The 24,164-nt window shown below is 41.3% G+C and overlaps 3 protein-coding genes across 4 annotated transcripts in view; 2 read left to right on the top strand and 1 right to left on the bottom strand.

Moving 5' to 3' along the window:
- Nucleotides 1-6,652, bottom strand: part of ush1c (Usher syndrome 1C) — a 29,702-nt gene extending 23,050 nt beyond the window's left edge. Inside the window, exons 1-3 of the mRNA XM_079501373.1 lie at nt 6,464-6,652; nt 3,034-3,101; nt 1,010-1,153 (exon numbers count right to left, since the gene is read on the bottom strand). Of these exons, the coding sequence (XP_079357499.1) occupies nt 1,010-1,153; nt 3,034-3,101; nt 6,464-6,499 (248 nt within the window). The 5' untranslated portion in view covers nt 6,500-6,652. The remainder of the gene's footprint in view (nt 1-1,009; nt 1,154-3,033; nt 3,102-6,463) is intronic.
- Nucleotides 6,653-7,075: 423 nt separating this feature from the next.
- Nucleotides 7,076-17,454, top strand: ccdc77 (coiled-coil domain containing 77). 2 transcript variants are annotated; one of them, XM_079501170.1, is made up of 12 exons: nt 7,076-7,206; nt 8,007-8,053; nt 9,450-9,636; nt 10,216-10,358; nt 10,733-10,829; nt 11,066-11,153; nt 11,541-11,626; nt 12,962-13,110; nt 14,493-14,754; nt 16,034-16,159; nt 16,423-16,575; nt 16,704-17,453. In XM_079501170.1, the coding sequence occupies exons 2-12, from the start codon at nt 8,019-8,021 to the stop codon at nt 16,854-16,856; spliced, it is 1,479 nt and encodes a 492-aa protein (XP_079357296.1). In that variant the 5' UTR covers nt 7,076-7,206; nt 8,007-8,018; the 3' UTR covers nt 16,857-17,453. The 2 variants fall into 2 exon arrangements, with proteins under 2 accessions (XP_079357296.1, XP_079357297.1); XM_079501171.1 differs by lacking the exon at nt 7,076-7,206 and adding an exon at nt 7,327-7,442 and having other exon boundaries at nt 16,704-17,454.
- Nucleotides 17,455-18,574: 1,120 nt separating this feature from the next.
- hdhd5 (haloacid dehalogenase like hydrolase domain containing 5) lies at nt 18,575-24,058 on the top strand. The gene is made up of 8 exons (XM_079501098.1): nt 18,575-18,842; nt 19,585-19,788; nt 19,879-19,991; nt 20,262-20,355; nt 20,452-20,485; nt 20,588-20,762; nt 22,360-22,548; nt 23,107-24,058. Exons 1-8 carry the CDS (start codon nt 18,735-18,737, stop codon nt 23,510-23,512), a joined length of 1,323 nt encoding a protein of 440 aa, XP_079357224.1. The 5' UTR covers nt 18,575-18,734; the 3' UTR covers nt 23,513-24,058.
- The last annotated feature ends 106 nt before the right edge of the window (nt 24,059-24,164 follow it).

Genomic DNA, 24,164 nt, shown 5'->3' with positions numbered 1-24,164 from the left:
TTCACGCAGATACAGGAAGTAATGCAAAGTTGGCCCTTCTTGCTATTGGCGTCTTGGGACAGATGTAGAGGAATACAATGACATAATAGCAGGATGCATGATGCCAGTGACAATTAGATGGTGCAAGCAAATGAGGAAAGGTGGGCAAAGTCTATCAAATGAAGAAAGGGAATTTGCAGAGAAGAGACAGGGAAAACAATACTACTATAAAATGCCTCAATGCCTACAAATCTAGACTGTGAAAAATACTGTGTTAATTTAAGTGGAATGCTGTGTTCACACTATAGCAACAAAAAGGCAACAGGCCATTTTCCAATGGAAGCCTGCAGCATAAGATTCAAACTGATGCCAAAAACACATTGCTGCATGATTGTCACTGCTAGTGTGAACATTTTGTGTGAAGATTTTTACACTCAGGCTTAATATTAACTGTTATTTGGAAAGAAAAACCAAGACCTCAGACCTCTCCAGTTCACCCTCAGTGCTCTAAATTAATCATCAAATCATTAAGATTTTGGAAACTAGCACCCAGTGGTGTAAAGTAATTGTACTTTTTCGAGGTTCTTTTACTTTACTGGAGTATTTCCAATTTCTAATACTTTTACCTCTATTCCACTACATCTCAGATTCAAATATTGTACTCAAATACTTTTACTCCATTACAATTATTTGAAAACTTTTGTTTCTTTTCTATTATTACAAAACATACTTCAGTCACTACACTACAGTCCTATATACATTTTGGCCATTTGAAAATAGCAGATTGTGAGCTTGTAGATCTACCATCTATACCATTTTCAAAAGATTTGTATACTTTTGTACTATAAGTATAACTATAAGTATATTTTGCATCCAATTCTTTTGTACTTTTACTCAAATAAGTTACATACTTTTCCTTGTAACAGAGTATATTGCAGTATTGCAATATTTTACTGTTGTACTTTTTCCACCACTGCTAGTACCGTATGTGTAAAAATGTCAGATGACAAGCGTGCTCTTCTATCCTCACCGTGACCTCTTAGGTGTCATCAGGTCGTACTCCACCTGGTGTTTGAGTGGGATGAGGGGTCGGATGGCATCGAACAGGGGCAAGCGGCTTGGGTCATTGATTACCAGCTTTAGGTCCCCAACCAGCACGGGCAATTCCATAGATCTGAGAGGAGGTAGAGGAGGGAAGTTCACTTCGGGGAAGAGAGCAGTGAATTTGGACTCTGCTCCAGTGTTGATTTCGTCGACTAAAACTAAGACGAAAAATGTTCGTCGACTACCTTTTTCCACTGACAAAAAGTAAATGGAAACTAAATAAAAACTAACTGGTGACTAAAACTAAGACTAATTTATAAATATAGTACTGACAATTAGTCAACAAATAAAAACTAGACTAAAATGTTAGGAAGGGACTAGTGGAGAAGAGATCCAGTATAAGTCATTTTACAATTAGTTGCATGCTGAAAATAGACGATCTACAAGCTCACAGCGTGTCACAGTGCGACACGTTGTGAGCTTGTAGATCCGCTATTTTCAGCAAGTGAAAAACTAGACTAACGCTAAAACATTCGCTATACGCAAAAAAGAAACATAGGCCTACGCTAAAACTAAATTCAAGAGACTATTATATGACTAAAACTAAAATCTACATAATAACGACATTTTCCAGATCAGGAGACATTTGATGCTGAGAATCCTGACACGCACAGGTTTAAGTCTATCCCAATTAGTGGCCCAGATCTAACCATTGTTGTGCCCCATATTGGAATCATATATCATTTTGACATTTCAGCTTATATATCGTGATGAAAGTGAAAGCTAATGACAACAATAGTGTATGTACAAGCAAAACATGGGCACCATAATGTAAGTTAGCAGGGGTATTTTCACTAATAGCTACATGTGCTTGACAATTGCAAAGCCCCAGCGTGTGGGATTGCATTTTTACACCGCTAATGTACGTGTCCCTCTCATGCTACACATCCATTTACAATTTAGGCATAGCAGACGCTCTTAATCCAGAGCGATTTACATTAAGCAAGAACAAAAAAAAGCATCAACTAAAGTACTGTACAGCCTTCAGCACTGCTTTAGAGTTGCATTAATTACAGTATGACCACATCATGATTGTAATGGAAAAGTCTTTCATTAACAATTCCAAGAGGGCCAAAGGCAACGAATGCATCAATTAAAAGGGCAATGTGCAGCTACTGCATAAAATCTGTCCACCTGGCTTGGTCCATAAATTATTAATGGTGCAATTTCTGTTCTGCCTGGAAAATGAAAGCAAAAAAAAAAATAAGAGCTGTCCAGGCTTAGTGGAGCATAGTGGAAACTGATCAGAGGCTTACCCAGTAGGGTCTCAGGACACTGGCTCCATACAAAGATTAATGGAAACCTAGACCTCCATCCTCTGTTAATCCCCCCCCATCATCTCCTGCTCTAAGACGGTGTGGTTATCAGAGACCTTAATAAGGCCACACCTCCCTCTATATCACTGGTTCCCAAAGTGGGGTCCGGGAACCCCCAGGGGTCCTTGAGGGAGTTCCAGGGGGTCCCCAGCTAAATGATAGTTTAGAACCAAATGGACCCTTATGGGTCTGCAACTCTGAGAGTGTACAAATGGAACCAAATGGACCACTCTCAGAGTTAAATTAACATTAATTTTACAATATATATTGGGGTCCCAGAGATAAAAATGCCATTAAATGGGGGTCGGTAGACTAATATGCATGTCAAACTGGGAGTCCTTGAAATTAAACGGGTTGAGAATCACTGCTAGAGCCATAAAGACCTTCTCTTAAGGGGGTTCCTGGCATATCTTTTCAAAGGGGATCTGCAGGCTAATTTGTGTCAATTTGGGGGTCCTTGACATGAAACATTTTGAGAAGCACTGCTCTATATCACTGGTTCTCAGTCAATGCCCGTCCGAAAACACCCTTATGGGTCTGTAACTCTTTATTCTTTGTTTTTATTGTGTAAATTGGGGTCCCAAAGATTAAAGTTGTCATTTCAATTTGTACACTGGTGGCAGAAGGTACTCACTGGTGATACATGCGCAGAACATCGTAGAGGTAATCCTTCTCTGCTTCATTGTCAATCAGCAATTCCACCTGCAAGAGAAAAAAATAAAAATGTGGGTTCCATCCCCATCTTCACTGTAGACAGCATGACAGTCAGACACACCGGAACAAGACCTGTAGCAGTCCCAGATGAGGTGAACACTCTGGATTTTCTCACCTCACTGACGCGTGCGTGCGTGTGTAACTGTGTATGTGTGTAAATGACAGAGCATGTCGTGGAGTCATACAAACCTGATGTCGGCTGAACTGCTGCAAAAAGATTTTGAGGAAGCGTTTTGGCCAATCACTGATGTAGCACATTGCCCCCTGTTTCCCCCCTCCGAGACCGAGAAATGACACGTGTCCTGCGCTAGGCTGTTGACATCTGCCCCCTACTGAGAGGGTCTTCTTCTATCGGGGTGAAAAGTTGAGCACCTGTAGAGAGTCCCTCACTCTTGTGTTAATAGCCTCGTTGCAGGCTAGCTCGTCTGTTCTCTTGTGTCCAGTGATGAAGGCACACCACCAGTCTAAACAGATCCTATGAAGTGCCCTTCCCTAACCAGCAGACAAGAGGAGGGAAGGGAGCGACGAGAGGCTTTAGTGAGGTCACTCAGCCCAAGCCGTGTCACCTTACTTACATTACAACTAGCCCACCACCAGTGGTTGGAAAAAGTACTCAAGTCAAATCAATACTGCAATATAGAAAGTAAAAGTCCGGAATTCAAAATGTACTTGAGAAAAACTCAACTCATTCTTGTGCAGAATGTCCCATTTCAAGTTTTCAAATGTATAACAAATTTACTTTACACCACTGCCCACCACCACCAGAACCTGTTACATGAATGACCAAATGGACCCGTACGGGCCCATGCAGGTTCCATTTGTACACTCTCATTCTTTCAGCGTTAAATTACCACTCAGGATTTTACAGTGCACAAAGTAGAGACACATACCGCAGGGCTTGACATAAGGCCTGTCTGGTAATTGATGACACCATCTATTTTGTGTGCCCCATACATTTGTACTTCCTAAAGGAAGTTTTGATGTGTTCAGTTCAGTCTTGCACTCATTCCGGGCCCCTTGATGGAGATAATGTTGTCCATGTGCAGCTTGTGGAAAAGTGTAGATATTTTATTAAATACACGTTTTCTGCCCGAACCTTCAAATGTATGTAAAATCATAGACATTCTAGGGCTATTAACTTGTAAACTGAGAATATTAATCATGTATTCAGTATTCACCAAAACCAACTAACAGTTAGTAACTAACTAAATCACCTGGTGATTTACAATGTATTTGTGTGTGCTCGTGCTACGGACAAGTGACTGGGAAATGTACTTGTCATTTTCCAAGTGCCTCAAAAAGTTAATGTCAAGCCCTGCATACCTCTGGATGTGAGTGAGTGAGTGAACACAAATGTATGGATTGCAGAATGCTCTCACTCAAACACAACCACACAAACATTTCTCAGAATTTAATTAACAATCTGGATTTTACTGTGTACAAATGTATTGGATTGTGAGATAGAAATGAGTAACGGTGTCACACCTCACATGATGATGACATTGCAGTCCCATAATAACTCCCATTGTAGTGATATTATATACACCCTGAAGAAGGCAGTTGCATCTGCTTCAACACAAACCTGGGACCATCCATTTCCCAAGCGGCTTCTATACCTCCTGAGCCACTGCTGCCCCCATTACATTAGAGGGCCTCTGTGCTTTTTGTTTTGAGGGGCGTATGCCCAGCTTTCCGGGTTTGTGTAAACACAAACATTGGCTTGTGATTGGCTGATCACCCCATGGCGATGATTTAATTGGCTGAGCAAAGTACATACTGAGTGAGGACAGAAAAGTGAAGACATAAATTAAAAGTGAGGACGCAAATTGTGATTGGCCAGAATGAGATGATGTATGATAAGAGCACCCCTCACTTCACACGGGGGTGCTAGCCCCTCCTATAAACAGCTAGTGTAGATTCTGTCTTAACTCTTAACACTAAATGCATTTGACAATGAATGTAGAATTTACGTCATATGTGTCTGAGCAAATCAGCTGTCGGTATGTTGGTGGAAACCCTTGGCCAATAAGGGACCACCATTATTGGTGACGTAACTAAAGTATTTTCAAGGTTGGTATATGGTCAATAATTGATTAGAGCGCCCCTCACTTCACACGGGTGTGATTTTATTTTATTTTTGTTCGATATGAAGATGCATCGATTGAGGCATCCATAGCATTAGTATAGGATGCCAGTGTGAGAGCAAAGTAGGTGAACAACTAATGACCTATCTATACAGCTTATATGCCTAGTTTGCCTACTATGTGGTGTGGTTATGAGGTTGGTGTGTGTCATTGTGTGGGTGTGTATGGCTGGTTTTATGGGTGTCATAAACTTCTCCAACTCAGACCAATTAAGGAGACTACCACACACACACACAGGGCACTGAGGAGCAGACTTTGGAACCATAAGACAGGGCAGTTACAGTGAGAGATGCAACATTCATTTGCAAGCCCGTTGGTAGCCCGTTTTAAATCACTCATCATTTCAGTCCATATCAACCTTATCGTGTAAATAGAAGAGGGGGATAGAGTGAGAGTAGCCAATGTCACCATCATGAACAATGCCTTGTTGTTCTGCTATCCTCTTCTCTCAGTGAGGCAGACCCTCTAATTGCTGCTGTAACTCTCCAATCTATTCCGCTTAGCTGCTCATCTCTGACACTGAATTATCAATTGTTGCCCTTTGTGAAGACTAATAAGACTGCTAACCATGCACATGTACAGTGTATACCCTTGCATGGTCTCTGAAAACGCCCTGAACATATCATGTTCCCTACTTCCCTTCCTCTTTTACTCACAAAATGACCGTCTCCAGGACTTTACCTTACAGGGATGTGGACCATTCTGTATGTCTTTTATGAAAGTAATATGCAACCAAAAGCAACCAATTTTTACCAGCTTGTTCTCAACAATGTATTCAATTAAATGCCAATTTATTAAATGATGTGTCCGGCGGGGGAATTTATAGATTATGCTAGGGCAGTTAATTAATAACATATAGCCCAATGATCAGTAAGCCCAATGTAGGTCTATTGCGTTTGTGTTACAGGAAATAGCTAGACTATGGTATTTGTGTTATAGCCTATTAATATTACACAAACAGGCTACAGGTAGCCTATGTATAGTTAAACAGAACCGTCCTAATTAACTAAAATGTGAAACTGTCAAAGCCACTGTTTACACAGTAACCTAGGTCAGGCCCAAGTATAACACCTGTACAACCGTCCTGTTCGCTGCGCTGCCCTACCGGCTACCGCACCGTATAAGTTTGTTTTAAGAGGAGAATTACTGTATTACAGTATTAGTCATAGTAGTGGTCATCGACGGTAGGGCTTGAAATGATCTTACCTTGTGTCTGAATTCTCGGGCAACTTTACGTTCCATATTTGGCAGAATGGAGTCACTGTAGTGGGTGTCTGTGTGTGTGTAGTCTCACTGACTGCTGCTCTCAGGCTGCTCTGCTGCTGACTGACTAATGAGATAGGTGTCCCAGTGTCCCTGACACGCTGGTCCTATCAGCTGCCTGCTGCCGACACAACAGCGAATCCTGAATAACACATTGGTAAAATAAAAAACATTACACTAGATCAATTATTGATTGATTGATTGATTGAATACTTAATTCATTAATCAGAAATGTAAACAGGCTAAAGGCTAAAATGGATGCACTCTTTTGTGTTTTCATGTTGGTGGGGACGACAGACTGGTCTAGTCTGCGCTCTGGACTGGACCAGAAAGCTATTATATAATCTTTGTATTAATGAACACAAAAAGAAAAACGAGTCAAAGAAAGTCTAAATTTCAATCTACCAATGAATTGTGTTTGAGTGGCTATTTTTATTTATTTATTTTTATTTTGATATTGTGTAAATTGTGTTGAGTGAATATATATATATATATATAGTAATCAGTATCACACATGATGTATCGCTCCCATATGTGCCCTCTCCCTACACAGTAAGTGCCACTATGTGGCAGTATAACCCAGACCAAAACTACCGAGTATTCTACGCTTTCCCCAGAAGAACGACACAGATGTAAACTTCCGGTGTTCAAACGCTTCACAACAACGACAACAAGAAACAGTGGAGGTAAGAGAAGTAGAGAACAACGCTCCAAAACGACAAACATTTAAACAATACGTTTAAATGCATTAAACGCTTTTTTGATTGATTGATCGATTGCTTGATTGATTTCATTTAGTGGCATACAAAGAGCACAGAGCACGAGCACTTGTTGCTTCGCCGAGGAATCGAGGATGAAAACAGTTCAAAGCACAAGAAAGCCTTTCGACTAATTTCAATTTCTTAATAAAGTCCAGGCCAGTGTAACTGTAACATGCTTGCTTATACTATTTTCTCAGAGAATGAACACAGAAAATCTCTTCTAACTTATATATATCTCTTCTAATTAAGAAAAACACTGAAAAGTAAACCCCGGGTATTTTTTTAAAAGCCCCGCGCCCAGTCCATAGTAACGGCATAGCCATGATGTAAAACATCCAAGCCTATCACCATAAATGCATCAATCAGGTTCTTCTTGGTAGTAAACAAATAACAGATCTGCAAGCTATCAACGTGTCGCAATGTGACACGTTGATAGCTTGTAGATCTGTTCCCTTTTTTTTTTAGCAAGCGACACCGTACAGTATGTACGTATAGGGGCATATACCCATGGACCACAGTAGTGCTGCTGCTCACCATCTGTTGTGTTGATCCATTCAGAAAGCATGAACACGATCTGATCTCTTGTTACACACACACTAATGTATTCTGTATCCAGACCCTCCACAGAAGCTGTCGCTAAGTTACATTATAAACTGTGACACTCTCAAGAGTCACCATTAGTACATATTGAAGATCTACATAATCTTTTCCACCTTTGTTTTCAGCAAAGATATAGGATGGAATCACCAACAAGAGGTGCTGTGCCACAAAGGTAATCCCACTTAAGTGAAAAGACAAAACACCATACATTTTTTGGAGGCTCTCCAATGGAAACTAGAAAAAGTGCTCTTCTGGGCACAGGTCTCCACCAGGAGGAGCCACGGGCCACTCCTGAAAACTTTGGCAATGTTAGCCAATCAGTGTAGAATCTGAGAAATCCAACATACTCGTCTTGATCACATGACTACAGAGAACATGTGTACCGATTTGCGTGAGATTTGGATGAAATCTGTGCATAAGCAATGTGTTTAGCAGAAATCGGCCTCATGGTGGCGCTATAACCGGCAGATGTGGAGGGATGCAGGGACAATGTTTTTCCATGGCCTCTAGGGAGTGCATACATAAGTTGTATACAGATTGATGCAGTTATAGCTAAAAACAGGAATTGGCCTGTTATAGCGCCAACTTTTTAACACTTAAGTTGTTTCTTTACTATGATATTTAATAATCTCCCAATGCTGGGAACAAAGTTGTATCTGACAGAGATTTAAACAAAATTGGGTTTTAATGTTTGGCTTGTTGTAGTCTTTCAAACACTTTGAAATGAATTTAATTGCACAGTGCACACTGGCATCACACACACACACGTAACAGGTACGGTCGCCCCTTTTCCAACTCGCCCCCGTGAAGAACGGTCGCACCGGAATTTCGAAAAGTGATGACCGGTCGCCCCAAAGCCGTGGATAGCTCCCCCCAAAGTGTGGATATCTCGCCCATGTTTATTTCTTTATATTAGAACATTTAGAACCTGCACTCCATGTTTATTTTACCTTATTTCTCATATTAGAACATTTAGAACCAGTTTGTTGTTGTTGTTCAACTGATGCATGGGTAATGAATGGCACTCTGTCCGTGTGCATTTTTTGATATTACTCCTCCAGATTCTGTAGCGTTCCCACCGTTTTTACATTGGCCTGTTATAGCGCCACCAACTAAATGGTTACATTCCTACAGTTGTTGTTGTTGTAGTAACGACCCAGTACACTCAAACAAAAGGGGCTGATGACCACCTCCACTCTCACTATAGCTAGACACTTTACCTCCTCTCTGTCTAGCCCCCAAAAGTACAGGTACAAATCTCTCTCTCCTCTCTGTTTAAAAGTACAGGAAAAATCTCTCTCTCTGTTTAAAACTACAGGAAAAATCTCAAAATACAGGTAAAATATAGTACAGGTAAAAATCCCTTTCTGCAGCTCTCTTTGGGGGTGACTTCGCTGGAGATTTTAGGGCGACTTCGCCGGGCTTTGGGGTGACCGTTCTTCGCGGTTGGGGTGATCGTGGGGCGAGTTGGAATTGGGGCGAGCAGTTTTGTATTCCACACACACACACACACACCAGATTAATGTCGATTTGATGTAATATCAGACCTCTGCACTTTAATTTTTCAGATCAAGCAATCGTACCCACGGTCAGGAACCTGACTCCCCGCTTCCCCCCATCAATGAGCGCCTGGCGTGTTTACGTCCATCCAGAGAGCTGCTGGAGTTTTACAGACAGAAGATTGCCCAGTTCGACGACGAGCACGTGGAGCTGGTGCAGATGTTGGAGAAATACAAAGGCATCACAGATGATCAGGTAATAAGAAATGTTTCGGAGATGTCTTTGTTGCTTGTAGCTGCAGTTCTACTCACCGTTCTACAGGGAGGGAGAGAGAGAGATGTGAGTGTGTGTGTATCAGAGCCTTAGATATACACACACTAGATAGATAGATACAGAGTTACGCAAACTGCGTTCACTTCATGGGGCCACTCTTACATAGACTTCTATTGAGAATAGGGACAACCAACTGGGACAAGTCCTGGACCGGAAGTAGGCAGAAATACATTGGACTCAGGCAACAGCCCAGCTTTAATGATCTTAAATCCCTTTATTTTGTTTTGTAATCGTACGACATAAACATTAAATAGACTTTATTTGTTACTGTACAATACTTTAAAACAGTTGTCATGTTGCACACATTCTTAGAATGGCTTTTATGTGCGCCGCCCTCGTTGAAAACAATGTAGTTCTAACTCCAGCTTGACTCAGTTCAGGCTGCATGAACAGAGCTCGAGCACTCGGTTTCTTCCCCCTCAGTATCGTAACTCTTCTATTAGATGGCTCTGACGTGTATAATGCTTCTTAGTACCTTCCTCTCTGTTGTCCTCTCCAAAGCACAAGCTACAGTGGGATGTGCGCCAGCGGGAAGGAGAGATCTCGGAGCTGCAAAAGGCCCTGAGTGACATGCAAGTCTACCTTTTCCAAGAGAGAGAACAGTCCCTGCGACTGTATGCAGAGAATGACAGACTAAAGATCAGGTGGGCTGAACATCTATGTAACCTGCAACCCCTTAACCCATTCTGGACGGGAACCCCTTTTAGTGTTTTATAGCATTATGTTATACTTTAGCTATTGAAAAATAGCAGATCTACAAGCTCGATTTAAATTTCAGTTTAGTTTTTAGTCTTCATAATCACGAATTGCAAGGGCAGATATGACGAATGAAGAAATTACTGACACATTAAACATTTTATACGTAAAAAATTTAAAAGACAGCGGTAATAGGCTAGCTTATCTACAAGCATGTCATTGTTGGTTATGAGGATTATGACAATTATGCAAAATATTTGATTATCTCAAATAATTGTGATAAGGTGATTGTGTAATAATTGTGAGAGGCCTATGTGTACAGAGAGTTGGAGGATAGGAAAAAAATCCAGCACCTCCTCGCTCTGGTGGGTCCTGATGTGGGAGAAATTACATACTTCCACAGAGACCCCCCACATAAGGTGTGTACATAAATAGTTTATAATTGTCATTATAGTAGTTCAATAAAAATAAAAACATAATATTATTAAGTTATAAAATCCAAACATATAGTCATATCATATACAGTGAGTAGAGTATGACATATCATGCCTTTTAGTCCTCACTCAAAATGGCATTACATTGCTTATAATTACTAATAACACTTTGAAGTGGTTTATTTGACCAGAACTGTATCAATCTCATAACTATATTTAAGGTCACCATCCCACAGAAGAAGGTTGAGCCCAGGATTCAAGAACATTTAAATCTTCGGCCAACAAAACAAAGACCTGGATCCATTAAAGGTTTGATCCACATTCTTGTTTTCTTTTGTTCCAGGTGTATCAAAATAGACTCATTTTAGATAGTAGTTAGTTAGTTACTGGTCATTTTTGTTGTTATACATTGCTTCAACATTAAATACATATCCAGTGTTTGCTTTGCAAATGACAATAAAGCTATGTTCTACAGGTGACAAATAAGGGAGTTTTTAACCACGTGTGTTAACGGGACTTAAACGGGACCTGATTTGACTCTGTACATGGACTGCTTTTTTCCATCTACTGTACATCAAATATCTAAGTAAAAAAAAAGGCAGATCTGTTGGAAAGATTAGTAAAAAGTGGAATACCGTATTCACAGTAGTCTTTCACCTGACTGCAGTACCATTTCTGTCTTGTCTCTTTGAACAGAAAGTAGGAAGACAAAATCAGCAGAGGGGCTAAATGGAGAAAGTGTGGAACAACGCAGAAATGACAATCAAACGTTGTTACTACAGGTAACTAAAGAATTAGATCTGGTTTCATCACGTGTCCCTTAAAGGGGGTGTAATTGATGTGTGTGTTTGTTTGTCTAAGTTCAAGTTCTACATCTTTTATGACCTAATTTCATCACTTAGCTTTGGTAGTAGGCTACATATCTTGAGAATGTGCTAATTAATGTATACAGGAGGGCTATCGATAAACATCATTAATATTAGTCCATAACACACTCTTCTATACGGTAAAGGTAGTTGCACACTGGTGTGTTTTTTCGCTGTGTTTTGCGGATCCGAAAGTAGTAGGCTATCATTTAGCTGTCATCCTGGTGCCACCCAACACCCCTCTAGAGAGCTGCGGAAAATGGAATAAATTGACCCCGGTCCGAAAAAAATTGATGAAATATTCGGCAGCAGTGTGCAAATGTAATTGACATAAAGTGAGGTCAATCTGAAATTGGGACCAGTGTGCAAACACCTTAAACACAATTTGTGTTACACAAATACCAAATCACATTCGTAAGCAAATCTATTGTCAAACTCTTCATTGAGTCTAATGGACTCACTACAGTTCTCTCTTTAGTAAGAGGTTATCAATATTATCCCCTCACCCCCGAGCCAAAGTGGAGACATTTGAGGAGATACTGTGATGTGTGTCTCTTAAAGTTCTCCACTCTTTTTTTTTCATGAGCAATTTTGTTTACTTCTGTGCTCTGCAATGCATGATTTAATGTCTGTTTTGTCTTTCCTATATAAGCTTTACCACATGGGCGTATAGATTAGTAGCTGTATATTTACATGAACAAAAGTCTAATTTTAAGTACATGCTCCACATCATGTGTTTTACCTGCCGTCACTAGGTGGGGCTGATGGCCCATTTGTTGTCTTTACTGAACTGAAACATAGCCTGAATGAACAATTAGAATGAAAGATTGTGAAGTACTCAGCCTTGTCAGTGACTGGCGAACAGTTTTATGCAATGCATTTAACCACTTCAAGTAAATCGACTTAATGTACCTATTTTGGGCATGTCATTATAGCCAACAATCTTTAATTTTTATTTATTTTTTATTTAAAGTCTCAGTCTCCCCCAGAGTTGGTGTCGAAGTGTCCTTGAGCAAGACACTGAACCCCTAATTGCTCCTGATGTGCTGGTTGGTGCCTTGCATGGTTTCCGCCGCCATCAGTGTATGAATGTGTGTGTAAATGTAATGCACAATCTATGTAAAGCGCCTTGGATAAAGGCGCTATATAAATGCACCATTTTCCATTTGAACTAAACCTGTGGTAATTTATGCACACTGTTGTTCTAGCCAGTTGTGGAGTTGAGTGTGTTGTTGTGGCTTACCTTGGCAGGTAGAGGCATTGCAGGCTCAGATGGAGGAGCAAACCCGTCTGTCCAAAGAGCAGGTGGAGTCTCTGCTGGACGAGCGCAGGATCCACGTGGAGGAGGCTCAGGTGCAGCACCAGAGAGACCAGGACCGCATCACTGCTCTGAATGACAAGTGGGTCTTTCTTTTATCATGTATCTGACAGATCAGACGCCTCTGTTGTTTTTGGCAGCAAAATTTGATTTTAGTTTGTCATAGAACTTTTGAATCAATTGAGTCAACTAAATCTGTCGACTAAACCTGCAGTTGATTTAGTCGACTAAAATGTATTTTGGTGGGCCTTGATGCTGTCGTAATGACAGATCTTACACTTGCTGAAAATAGCTGATCTACAAGCTCACAACGTTGTGAGCTTGTAGATCGGCTATTTTCACCATGCAACCAAGTGTAAAATGACTTAATAATGACTGTATTGTAATTGACCTTTTTTGTTTATTTAGATGGGATATTGCATATTAATGGACATTACATATGGATGCAGGATGCAACGTAAACACACCGGATTTAGCAAAGATGCTAGTTTAGTTTAGACTTAGTCTTTTAAAACCCAGACCTGAGGCCAATTCTACAAATTAGAAAGAAGCAGACAACCACTCCAACACTCCAAGCCAGCACTCAATGCTTGTCCTTTTCACATTATTTATTTACCTCTGACGGACAGACAGCGAACGTGTTTTGGCCTATTGGGCCTTCCTCAGCGTTGTGACAAGACAACAGGAAGTGAGGTATTTATATGTGATACAATCAAGTACAATTGAATACAGGTGTCAACTGTTATCACCTTGAAAGATATAAAAAAGGAGACTATTTATGGTACCACGGATAAGTTGTGAACCCCTTGAAAAGAGGGGGCGATAGGGACAGAGTGTTACTGTGTACTGGATTCATACACTCCAGACAGAGCATCCGAAAGGTCTTTATCAGCCACATTTGATATTCAACTATTTAGTGATTAAAGTTCTGAAATGAGAGAACTGATACAATTAATTTGGAGTGTCTCCAAGGTCTCCTTCCCATATTTGTATTCAATTAATATTTTTTCTATTTATCTATTATCTTTGTACATTTCCAGAATGATGGGTCAAACATGTATAGGTTTAAAATGTTAAATTGTGAGTTAATTATTGTCTGTTATGCTGCATTCACATGGAATCAGGCAAGCGGTAGACGACAAACGAATTGAGTGCTGGCTTGGAGTGTTTGAGTGGTTGTCTGCTTCGGCAATCTTTTTCTTGCCAATTCTACAAATACCTTCTGAATCAGTAGTTCTCCCACTTTCAAGATTTTTCAAAAATGTTCACAAATGGCAGATCTACAAGCTTGCATCGCAGCACAAAGTGTGACGCTCTATAACCTTGTATGTTTGCTATTTTTGAATAGCCAACGCAATAATCTAAAATGACACGGATGCTTCCCCTGGTTTTAATAGTTTAACACAGTATGTCAGATTTACCAGTTATTAATAACTATAAAACGAATATGTTGTCCTACCTCAGACTTAAGAATACACAGACCCTGCTCTATGAGAGCACAAGGGATTTCCTGCAGCTGAAGTTTGACACACGGGCACATGAGAAGAGCTGGATGGTGGAGAAGGACCGTCTGCTAAGGGAACTAGACTCCTGCCAGGAGCGTCTGAGGAGGGCCAGGTCTGGCAGTGATCATGAGCCAGGACTACGGCCCAGGCCCAGCATCACTACACTGCTCACTACCCAGCCTCAATCTGACTCACAGCAGACACACAAACAGGAGCTTAAGGTTTGTGTTTGTTAAGCAGGACATTCATTCATACCCTGAATCAATAGTTTAAATAGTAATGTGCAGGCCTTTTGGGCTGATTCTTCTGCTAATTTATGCCATCTTGTTGTAACCAGAGGCTATAGATACACACTAGACGGACCACAGACTTATTATTAAAATATACAATCTTTATTGGAAAATGTTAAATATAAAATATAGACTTTATTACAAGCAATTTATCACAAGGTTAACAATAAAAGTAGCAACAGGTTAAACCACACATGAATACATACTCTCCCTAACCAACTGAACCCCTTCTCGGAATTACTGTAAGTTGATTCAGTGTAAGGCTAAAGCAGTGACCAATCGTGATCACAAATGTGCAAAACAAAACAAACCAATGAATATACAGCATGAACTGGGCTATCTATTTATGAACTACGGACTCGCCAAAGATACAAACTGCTACAGATGAGTGCACGTTGAGTCAATGAACACATAGGTGTGAGTTCCCATACAGCATGTTGCTCGCTAGAAGTAACCACATTTAAATGACCTTTTAGGTATATTTGGATTAATCATACACATCCCGAAAATACAAACTAACACCTCAACGCTAATGAGAGAGAGAGAGAGAGAACTTACACATCACTGAATGACTGCACTATCCTCAGTGTGGAGAACGCCACTACACTGGCAGGCAGATCTCATTGCATCACTGGAAACCATGACAAGCCTACGTTACTAACATTACCATAAAACATTATCCCCACGGAACACATTGCAAATAACCGGAAAATAAGAAATACCTTTGCAGCACAAGCTGCTAACCCACTGCTTCCTCTCCATTCCTCGTCGGAACTGCCTGCCGTTCCTACGGGAGAACCCATTCACAGTTTGGTTAACGAACCATACTGCATGTCAAACTTAGCGACATCACAGAAGCAAGCTACTCTCTAGGCTAAGGCTACTCACCCAAACACTTTAGAATGAAACACTGCTCGCAAGTCGCAACTCTCTCCCACGTAGCATCTCTCTCTCAAGTGACATGGTTTGCTGCAACCGCATACGGAAGCGTTTGTTCCAACTGCCTTCTGGCGACACTGAAATTCATGTTGACGCAAGAGACACGCCCACCCTACTTGTCAATCACCACAAGCTGCCCCCAACCGGCCACATTGTATTACAATGAAAATAGTAAATACTGGCATCCTCTGTGTGGTATTTTGAGAATACAGTTTACCACAAGGTCTGTTTTTATTGTGAAGTGCTAACTTTATGCCATCCATGTTTTCAGGGGATGCAGGAGGAACTGAAGCAGGCCCACCGTCTGGCTGAGATGTACAGGGAACAGTGCATCACTCTAGAGACAGAGCTGGCACAGATCAGAGAGGAGGGGGACGTGGGCAGGGAGATATTCAAGGTACACATTGATACCCTCACCCTGGCAATACAGACAATCCTTTTCAAACATATCAGCCCTACAAAGCTTGCTTTGTAAGGCTTGTATTGGCTATTTGTCGTACCATGATGTAGTAACATTCTTCAGCAGGTTGCTTGTAAAAACAAGTCTGTGCTTTACAAGTGCAGTACAACAAACAGATAATTGAGTCCTCCTAGCTTATGCCCAAGAAATTGAATTGTGGCTGCAGTTTAACGCCAAATAAAAACCCTTTATTCGTGCAGGATCGCTCCGGCAAGATGGCAAATCGCCTTCAGCTGATGACACAGCGCTACGAGGCACTGGAGAAGAGGAGGACCATGGAAGTGGAGGGCTACAAGACAGACATCAAACTTCTCAGGCAAAAATTCAAAGGTGTTGAGAAACAGCTCCTCAAGGTACACATGCATGTTGGAGGTCCTTTGTCACTCTCAAATTATCCAGGATTTAGATTTTAGATACATATATCATTTTCAACTCATGATATGAATCTGTAATTCTGTATAATTAATATCTTATGTTCTAGGTCACTCTGAACATTGGGCCTAACCAGGACCTGGCTATCCTGCATGAGGTCCGTCAGACCAATTCCAGGACAAAGAAGGTTCAGGGAGAGTTGATGAATCTGAAGGCTAAGATCTATGGGCTGGAAAATGACCTGCGGTTTAGTTATAAGTAGAATCAGCCTGTACTGTAGATACTCTATAATACTTTATTTATGCAAGATTCATTCTTTTTTTGTTGGCCAATTGTTTTTCTACTGATTGTGGAATTCCGTTTTGCTGTTTTTAATCAATAAAGATGTTTATTTTGTTTAAAACATCACTACTAATTAGATGAATACATAGTAGTGTTGTGTGTGCATCTAGAAGAGCTATATTTTAGCAATTGGTGGGTTAAGGTTCAGAAACTGTCATTTTAATCCAACCTAAAAGATACATGAATATACTATCATAAGTTCAGGGTAGATTTCTAAACGGCCAAGCTAGCCAAGTTTCTATCTGAATTGGTTTGGTCTTGTGGTACAATAAGATTATAAACAGGCAATTGATCTTTTATTTTCAGTTTAACATAAGCTTGACAAAGTGTGCATTCAACATTAGACGGGCAACGATGGCAGTCATTTACCAGTTCAAAGGTTTAAATGCTCTAACCACCTTTTAACCTGGCATTCCTATTTTGGGTAGGTAATAGGCGGAAACTGTCTATCTACAACTACTAAACTAGTAGATTGGCTTTTCATTATAACGGTATAAAACCCATCTGTCATATGGAACACGACCCTGGGAGTACACACTTGTGAGTTAATAAAGCCACTGTTGTTAGATACGCCTACTGTACATGTCCTGATGTATAGGCTATACTCCCATAATTATGAATTTCCAAAATAGCCCCTTTAAAAATAGTATTCATTCACAAATAAGCTATGATTTGATTTCCGTATGCTTATGGACAGAATGGTATTAAAGAACCAAATTATTGGGATCGTGATCGATTGTCAGTCAAGTAGTGGACAACAGATTAATACATTTTAATGTATTAATGTTTATTTTCTCAATTGGGTCCAAGGTATTGCGCATATATATATAATATATTGCTTTTTGCACAGACAACAAAAACAGTATTAAAAAGAAAAAAGGTCTGTTTAAAAAAAATCACACCCATGTGAAGTGAGTGGTGCAAGTCTGTGTGGGGGTCCCTGGAACTTATAGACCCATAGGAATGCACCATGGAATGCACCCAGTGTGCCGGCCCGGTTCCGGCAAGCCAACCCGGGTCCGAATGGGCCGAGAAGTCCCGTCCCCAGAACATCCAGACCCCCAGGTACGCGCCTAGGGAGCCAGGCCGGTTCCGGCGAGCCGCCCCGTGTCCGAAACGGTTGAGAAATGACAGTTACCATGTGGGGGGTCCCTGTACTGTACTGTACTGTCACACCCGAAATCATCATAGTATACAGTTAATGTGAGTGTGTGTGTGTGTGTTAGGCTGCACAACAGACACTTGGTGGTGAAAACCAACCAAACGCTATATTTTCGTGCTCGGACACAGGTGACCCAGCCACACACAAAGCTCCGTATAAGAAAACACCATTAAACAGAGAGCAAAAACGAGTTTGGTTAAAATCAGTTACGGTTAAAAATAAATAGGATAGGTGGTGTGTCAAAACAAAGCAATTTCTTCTGTGGTTCAGAAAGTGTTGACAGGTTTTATGGCAAGGAACCTGAAACTTTACAGCAAAAATAAATAAAAAATGTCATTGTGCCTTTGCGCATGCGTCCTCGTATACAGTAGCCTATACAGTAAGCTAAGGTTAGCATGAGCTAGCACCACGTACACTCACTGTATTTACGATGGCAGATATGATATGAGTGAGTCAACAGTCAACTGATCCAGATGACCAGATCCAGCCGTCCAACAAGAAACGAAACTTATTCACAATCATGCTTTTGCTGATCTACTCTGTTAATGAATGAATGGGGAAACTTAGAGAAGGCTAACTTTTGTAAACTACATACACTGTTGATCGTCCGGGTTCACTGCTGTTTGTATTGGGGAAATGCAAAGAATGCAGTGTTTGACGTTTGGTGGGATTAAGAAGCTGTCAAGCTGTAATGGAGCTGCTGAACTACTGAACATCTGGAATTCTTCACGAAGTTACAGCTATGTAAGTTATAACACGTTTGCCACTAGCAGTTTGTTTATGTTGTGTTGACATGGAACGGCATTTCATAAACTTTATGTATGTAAGTACATAGGGACATTGACAAAGTGATTCTTGATGGACACTATAATCTTGCATGGTTCAACTTCTGTTCTTGCCAGACTGACCTGTTATATTATGCATACTTATCTGTGTGTGAGTGTTGTTTCTTGTTTGGGTACACTGACAACATCTTGTGCCAGCCAGGGACCCCCATATAGACCTGTACAAACAGAGTAACAGACTCATCTAACTAAATCTTCTAGAGGGGGGCACCTCTAGAAGATTTCTGTTAGATGAGTCAATATTCATTGTTATTATTATACTGTACATGCTCTCACATTGGGCTAACTTATAACTAGAGAAATAGGGACATTATAGGGTCCTGTTTGTCACTTTTAGAAGTTGATCACTGGACCAGAGATACAGTAATGGTATAGTGTAGTTTACTGTACACTGTAGGCTATAACATTGTCATACGTCCTGATTCTAATGAGGGCAAAATACCCCTACTGAATCAAACATAACGTGGTTATGGCCAAAATAACGGTGGAAGTGGCAACATGATCAAGGATAATTAAGATAAAAACAACTTTTTTCAGAGATGTAAACATACAGTTCATGAGGTGATTGTGTGACGTCATCATTTAGAAAGAATTTAAAAGTCAGAATGAGAATTGAACAAGCCCTGCACCTCTTTTCTCAGGCCCACAAGTCATTTGGGTTGCTCTTTGATATCGATGGGGTGTTGGTGCGTGGCAGGACACCCATCCCTGCAGCCAAGCAATGCTTCAGGCAGCTGGTGGATCGAACAGGGAAATATAAGGTGCCTGTGGTATTTGTGACCAATGCTGGGAACTGCATGAGACAGACCAAAGCAGAACAGCTGTCACATCTGCTGGAAGTAGAGGTATGGGTACTGTTAATTAATGAATGTAAATTAATACCATATTGTTTAATCTCAAATGACAATTATTTTGTTGACTTCTACTATCATCAGGTGTCCCCAGAACAGGTGATGCTGTCCCACAGTCCCTTGCGAATGTTCACCAAATTCCACAACATGTGTGTGCTGATATCAGGACAGGGTCCTGTAGAAGAAACGGCTCACAAGTATCCTGTTATAAATAAACCTGAGACCAGTTCAGGTTTATTCTGGTGTGCCCTACCCTGGGATACAAGGAGAAAACGGAATGATATACAGTATGAATGATTCTCTATTATTTATTTTGTACTTAAATATGACTTAATTTGTATACCAAATTCCTGATAGAGAACTTGTAGGGGTGTTAGTAGAAGTAGATGCTTGCTCTCAGACGTTTCACTTTCATTGTTACATTTACATTGCTCTTCTGTGTTTGACTTTAACATGATAAACTCCAGTTTAGGCTTTAAGAACGTTATAACCATAGATATGTTGAGAGAGGCATATCCTCTTCTGGATGTGGTGGACCACAATAGGAGACCCACAGATGATGTAAGTAATAAGGTAGAAACCATTAATGATGTACAATTAACATGTTTTACATACAAAATGGGCATACAATTCTACCGGGCAGTATCTGTTTTACAGGTTATGACAACCAAAAGTCTACCTCCAATAGAAGGTATGGTTTGATTGATTACAGTAATGTTTAGTGGTTATTCTGTAAGTATTTGTTTGACATATGTTTGGGTTGCTTTTCCTCTATTTCTGGGTCATGCTACAGCTGTCATCCTTTTTGGTGAGCCAGTCAGATGGGAGACCAACCTCCAGCTTATCACAGATGTCCTACTAACCAATGGGAAACCAGGAAATGCTTTGACTTCTCTGCAGTATCCTCACATCCCAGTCCTGGCCTGTAATATGGACCTTCTGTGGATGGCTGAAGCCAAGAGTCCCAGGTTTGTGAGTGCCAGTTCATCCACACTTAAATCTGCATGGCCCTGGTTGTCTCCACCAGGCCGAAGGCATGGGGAGAGAGTATGTTTTGCACTCCGTCCGTGTGTGTGTGTGTGTGTGTGTGTGTGTGTGTGTGTGTGTGTGTGTGTGTGTGTGTGTGTGTGTGTGTGTGTGTGTGTGTGTGTGTGTGTGTGTGTGTGTGTGTGAGTCCGTGTGTGCGTGTCTGTCCGTCTGTTACCAGCTAATCTCCGGTACCGCTAAGCTGGTCAGTGCCACATTTTGCACAAACACTCCCTGAATGCCAACGATGAACCTCTGCCCCAAATTTTCCGGAATGGCAAGCATGCAATTTACGTGAAATCTTTCACAGACTTTCCTACTAGGCTGAGGAATATATCCCACCCTTTTCACATTGGCCTGTTATAGCACCACCAACAGGTGGATTTTTGCAAAACACATTTTTGGAACAAAATGCCTCAAATCATCCAATTGCCATCCAAGGAGTAAGAAGAAATGGCACCCTTTGCACATTGGCCTATTATAGCGCCACCAGGAGGCCACAACCTGACCTGCCCTGGTGGAGACCTGTGCCCCCAGGGGCACTTTATCTAGTTTTGCTTAAAATCATCCCACCAAGTGCTTCATGTTGTATGTGCATAATATTATGTTTGCAGTGTTGGGTAGTAACAAGACTAGTAATATATTACTGTAATATTATTACTTTACCCAGTAAATTATACCAATTACTTTGTAAAACACGTATTACATATTACTCAGGATTTGTTGGCTACCGTTTGAGAACATTTCATTTAAAAGCCTTTTTGGCTCCGCAAGCGGAGCCTGCAGCACCACCGTTACTCAGGTGGAGCCTGCAGAACCCACCACTCCTGAATGAAGTCCCTGCTGCTGGGAGTCTGGTGCAACGCACCAGACTCCCAGCACCTGGTGAGAGCAGGAGTGGACCTGGTGAGACGTAGGAGGGGCCCGGACAGGAGTCAACCCACAGAGCCTAATCCTTCCATGTGCCAGATTGATCTACCTCCCAGTCCCGGCAGAGTAGTTCCAGAGCAACGGATTGTGTGGCCCTGGTCTTTCCCTAATGGGACTGATCGAGGGTAGCTACTGGGACGTAAGTCGGGACTTGATCACCCCGGCTGGGTCACCTGAGTGAGGGGTATGATGTTCGAGAGCCCCGAAACCTAGATTACCTTGGGATACATCACTGAGGATACGTCCCAGGTGCATCCATGCGTTTTTTTTCTTTCTTTCGTGCTGATTGGTGACTCTTCTTCTTCTTCTTATTCAAAACAATTGGATTCAGTTCTAAAAGAAGCTGACTGAACAGATTGTGTTGTAGGATCCCTTTTTTGCGGGTGGGTGGGTGGGGGGGGGGGAGTAATATGTAATATATGACTCTTGATTCCAAGTAATAAGTAATATAATACTATTCCTTTTTTAAAGGAGTAATATGTAATTAAGTAACATATTACTCTCTTGAGTAATATTGCCCAACACTGTACGTTTGATATGTACTGTAAGACAATAAAATATTTGAATAATTTAATAATTTCACCCAAATTGAATGTCTAAATGTCCTAGGTTTGGTCATGGGATGTTCCTGGTGTGCTTGGAGAACTTATATAAGAAGATCACAGGCTGTGAGCTTAAGTATGAGGCTCTGATTGGAAAACCCAGCGTGGTGACTTATAAGTACGCTGAGCTGCTAATTAGACAGCAGGCAGAGAATCTGGGATGGACCGAGCCTGTGGAAAGACTCTACGCTATAGGGTAAGTAATCCAGTAATCGTGTAGTATGTGGCTATAGGGAAAGTGACTCAGTGATCGAGTATAGTGAATCAGTGGAATAGTGTATGTTAAGACTTAAGTGAATCATTGCTCTAGTGTTGGTTAAGTGAATCGGTGGTTCTATAGTCTAGAGTCCTAACGGTTCCCAAACATTTTAGCTCAAGACCCAAAAGAGAAATGTTATGTTTCCCTGAGATCCACATGACAATAGCCAATCTATAAGCTCACAGCATGTCCACATGTTGTGCTATTTTCACGAATTCTTAAAAAAAACAAGTTTCTTTTGAAAAATGACCATTTTTGTGTGTGGAAAATGTTTAGAAATAAATAAATAACTAAATGAACAAAGGGATTTACTTGTGCCCCAAAAGTGTTTTCCGACAGTGGTCTCCACAGCGTAAGGGGATGATCAGTGATCCTGTCTGTGTTACTTGGTGATATAGGCCAGTGTATGTGAAATAGTGATTGTTAAGTGAATCCTGTTTTCTCTTTGAATTCAAGTTGAACCTAATTTTATTATCTTTTTCTGTCACCCTACAGTGACAACCCCATGGCTGACATATATGGTGCCAACCTCTACAATCGCCACCTCCAGTCCTCTCGGCGCTCCAAGGCCAAGATGCTGGCTCAGCATGGCAAAGGTGGTTGCGAGCTCCAGAGCGAGACCGTCCACGATTGCCCCGATTTTACTCCAACGGAACTGGGTGGAGCACCGGACATCTGTGGGCAAGGAGGGGACCACCTTCCAGAGAGCTGTAGCTCCATGTTGGTGTGCACAGGAGTGTACAGCAGAGACCAGCAGGAGCCAGTAACCGAACATCGCATCTTCCACGGCCACAGAGACTTCCGATTTGACCCCACACTCACACAGCCCTCGTTCGTTGTGCAGGATGTGAAGGAGGCTGTGGAGGTCGTGTTCCAGCAGGAAGGCTGCCCACTGGAATGAATAGGATCCATGCACACAGAATAACTCTTCCTACTTCTGGGCCCCTTCCCTACTTCCTTCACAGATGTTACCGATGATACTAACTAATTCATTAAGGCTCTGTTCCATTTAGTGTACAGTGGTAGTTTAATTTCAAGGACCCCCATAACTCTGAAAGAGTACAAATATGGGTCCATTTGGTTCCATTTGTACATTCTCAGAGTTACACTAGCCTGACATGACTTCCACAACTTCGGTGTGGAAGATTGCTAAGGGGCGTTTACAAACACATTCCAACGTCACAGCAAAAATTCTCAGTTTTAATAGTGGGCTCTGATTGATCACCCACAACTCTGGACGAATGTAATTCAAACTGGGGAGTGCCAGACCAATCTCCCCATTTTTCCTGTGGCAGATTTGTCTGGTTTCCAGGCTAGAGTTACACACCCATACAGGGCTATTTGGAACCCACTCAAGGACACTTTGAGACCCACTGGTGTAGAGTGTTTCCAGTGAGCCAACATGCACAATAGCAGTTCCCTGACTCTTTTTGACCAGAATGGAACAGAGCCTTCATTAGTATCATCAATAACCTGTGAAGGAAGTAGGGAAGGGGCCCGAAAGTAGGAAGAGTTATTCTGTGTGCATATACCCTAGAGCAGGGGTTCTCAAC

This window comes from Electrona antarctica (assembly GCF_951216825.1).
Source record: "Electrona antarctica genome assembly, chromosome: 5".
Taxonomy (NCBI): Eukaryota; Metazoa; Chordata; class Actinopteri; order Myctophiformes; family Myctophidae; genus Electrona; species Electrona antarctica.
This window is presented reverse-complemented; position numbering and strand designations above follow the sequence as displayed.

Bases quoted from the DNA above. Each gene is read 5' to 3' on its own strand.
- ccdc77 (XM_079501171.1), top strand. From the start codon at position 8,019: ATGGAATCACCAACAAGAGGTGCTGTGCCACAAAG. The intron at 11,627-12,961 runs GTAACTAAAGAA...TTACCTTGGCAG, and splicing joins ATCAAACGTTGTTACTACAG to GTAGAGGCATTGCAGGCTCA. The intron at 16,576-16,703 runs GTACACATGCAT...CTTATGTTCTAG, and splicing joins TTGAGAAACAGCTCCTCAAG to GTCACTCTGAACATTGGGCC.
- hdhd5 (XM_079501098.1), top strand. From the start codon at position 18,735: ATGCAAAGAATGCAGTGTTTGACGTTTGGTGGGATTAAGAAGCTGTCA. The intron at 18,843-19,584 runs GTAAGTTATAAC...CTCTTTTCTCAG, and splicing joins CTTCACGAAGTTACAGCTAT to GCCCACAAGTCATTTGGGTT. The intron at 20,356-20,451 runs GTAAGTAATAAG...TCTGTTTTACAG, and splicing joins ATAGGAGACCCACAGATGAT to GTTATGACAACCAAAAGTCT.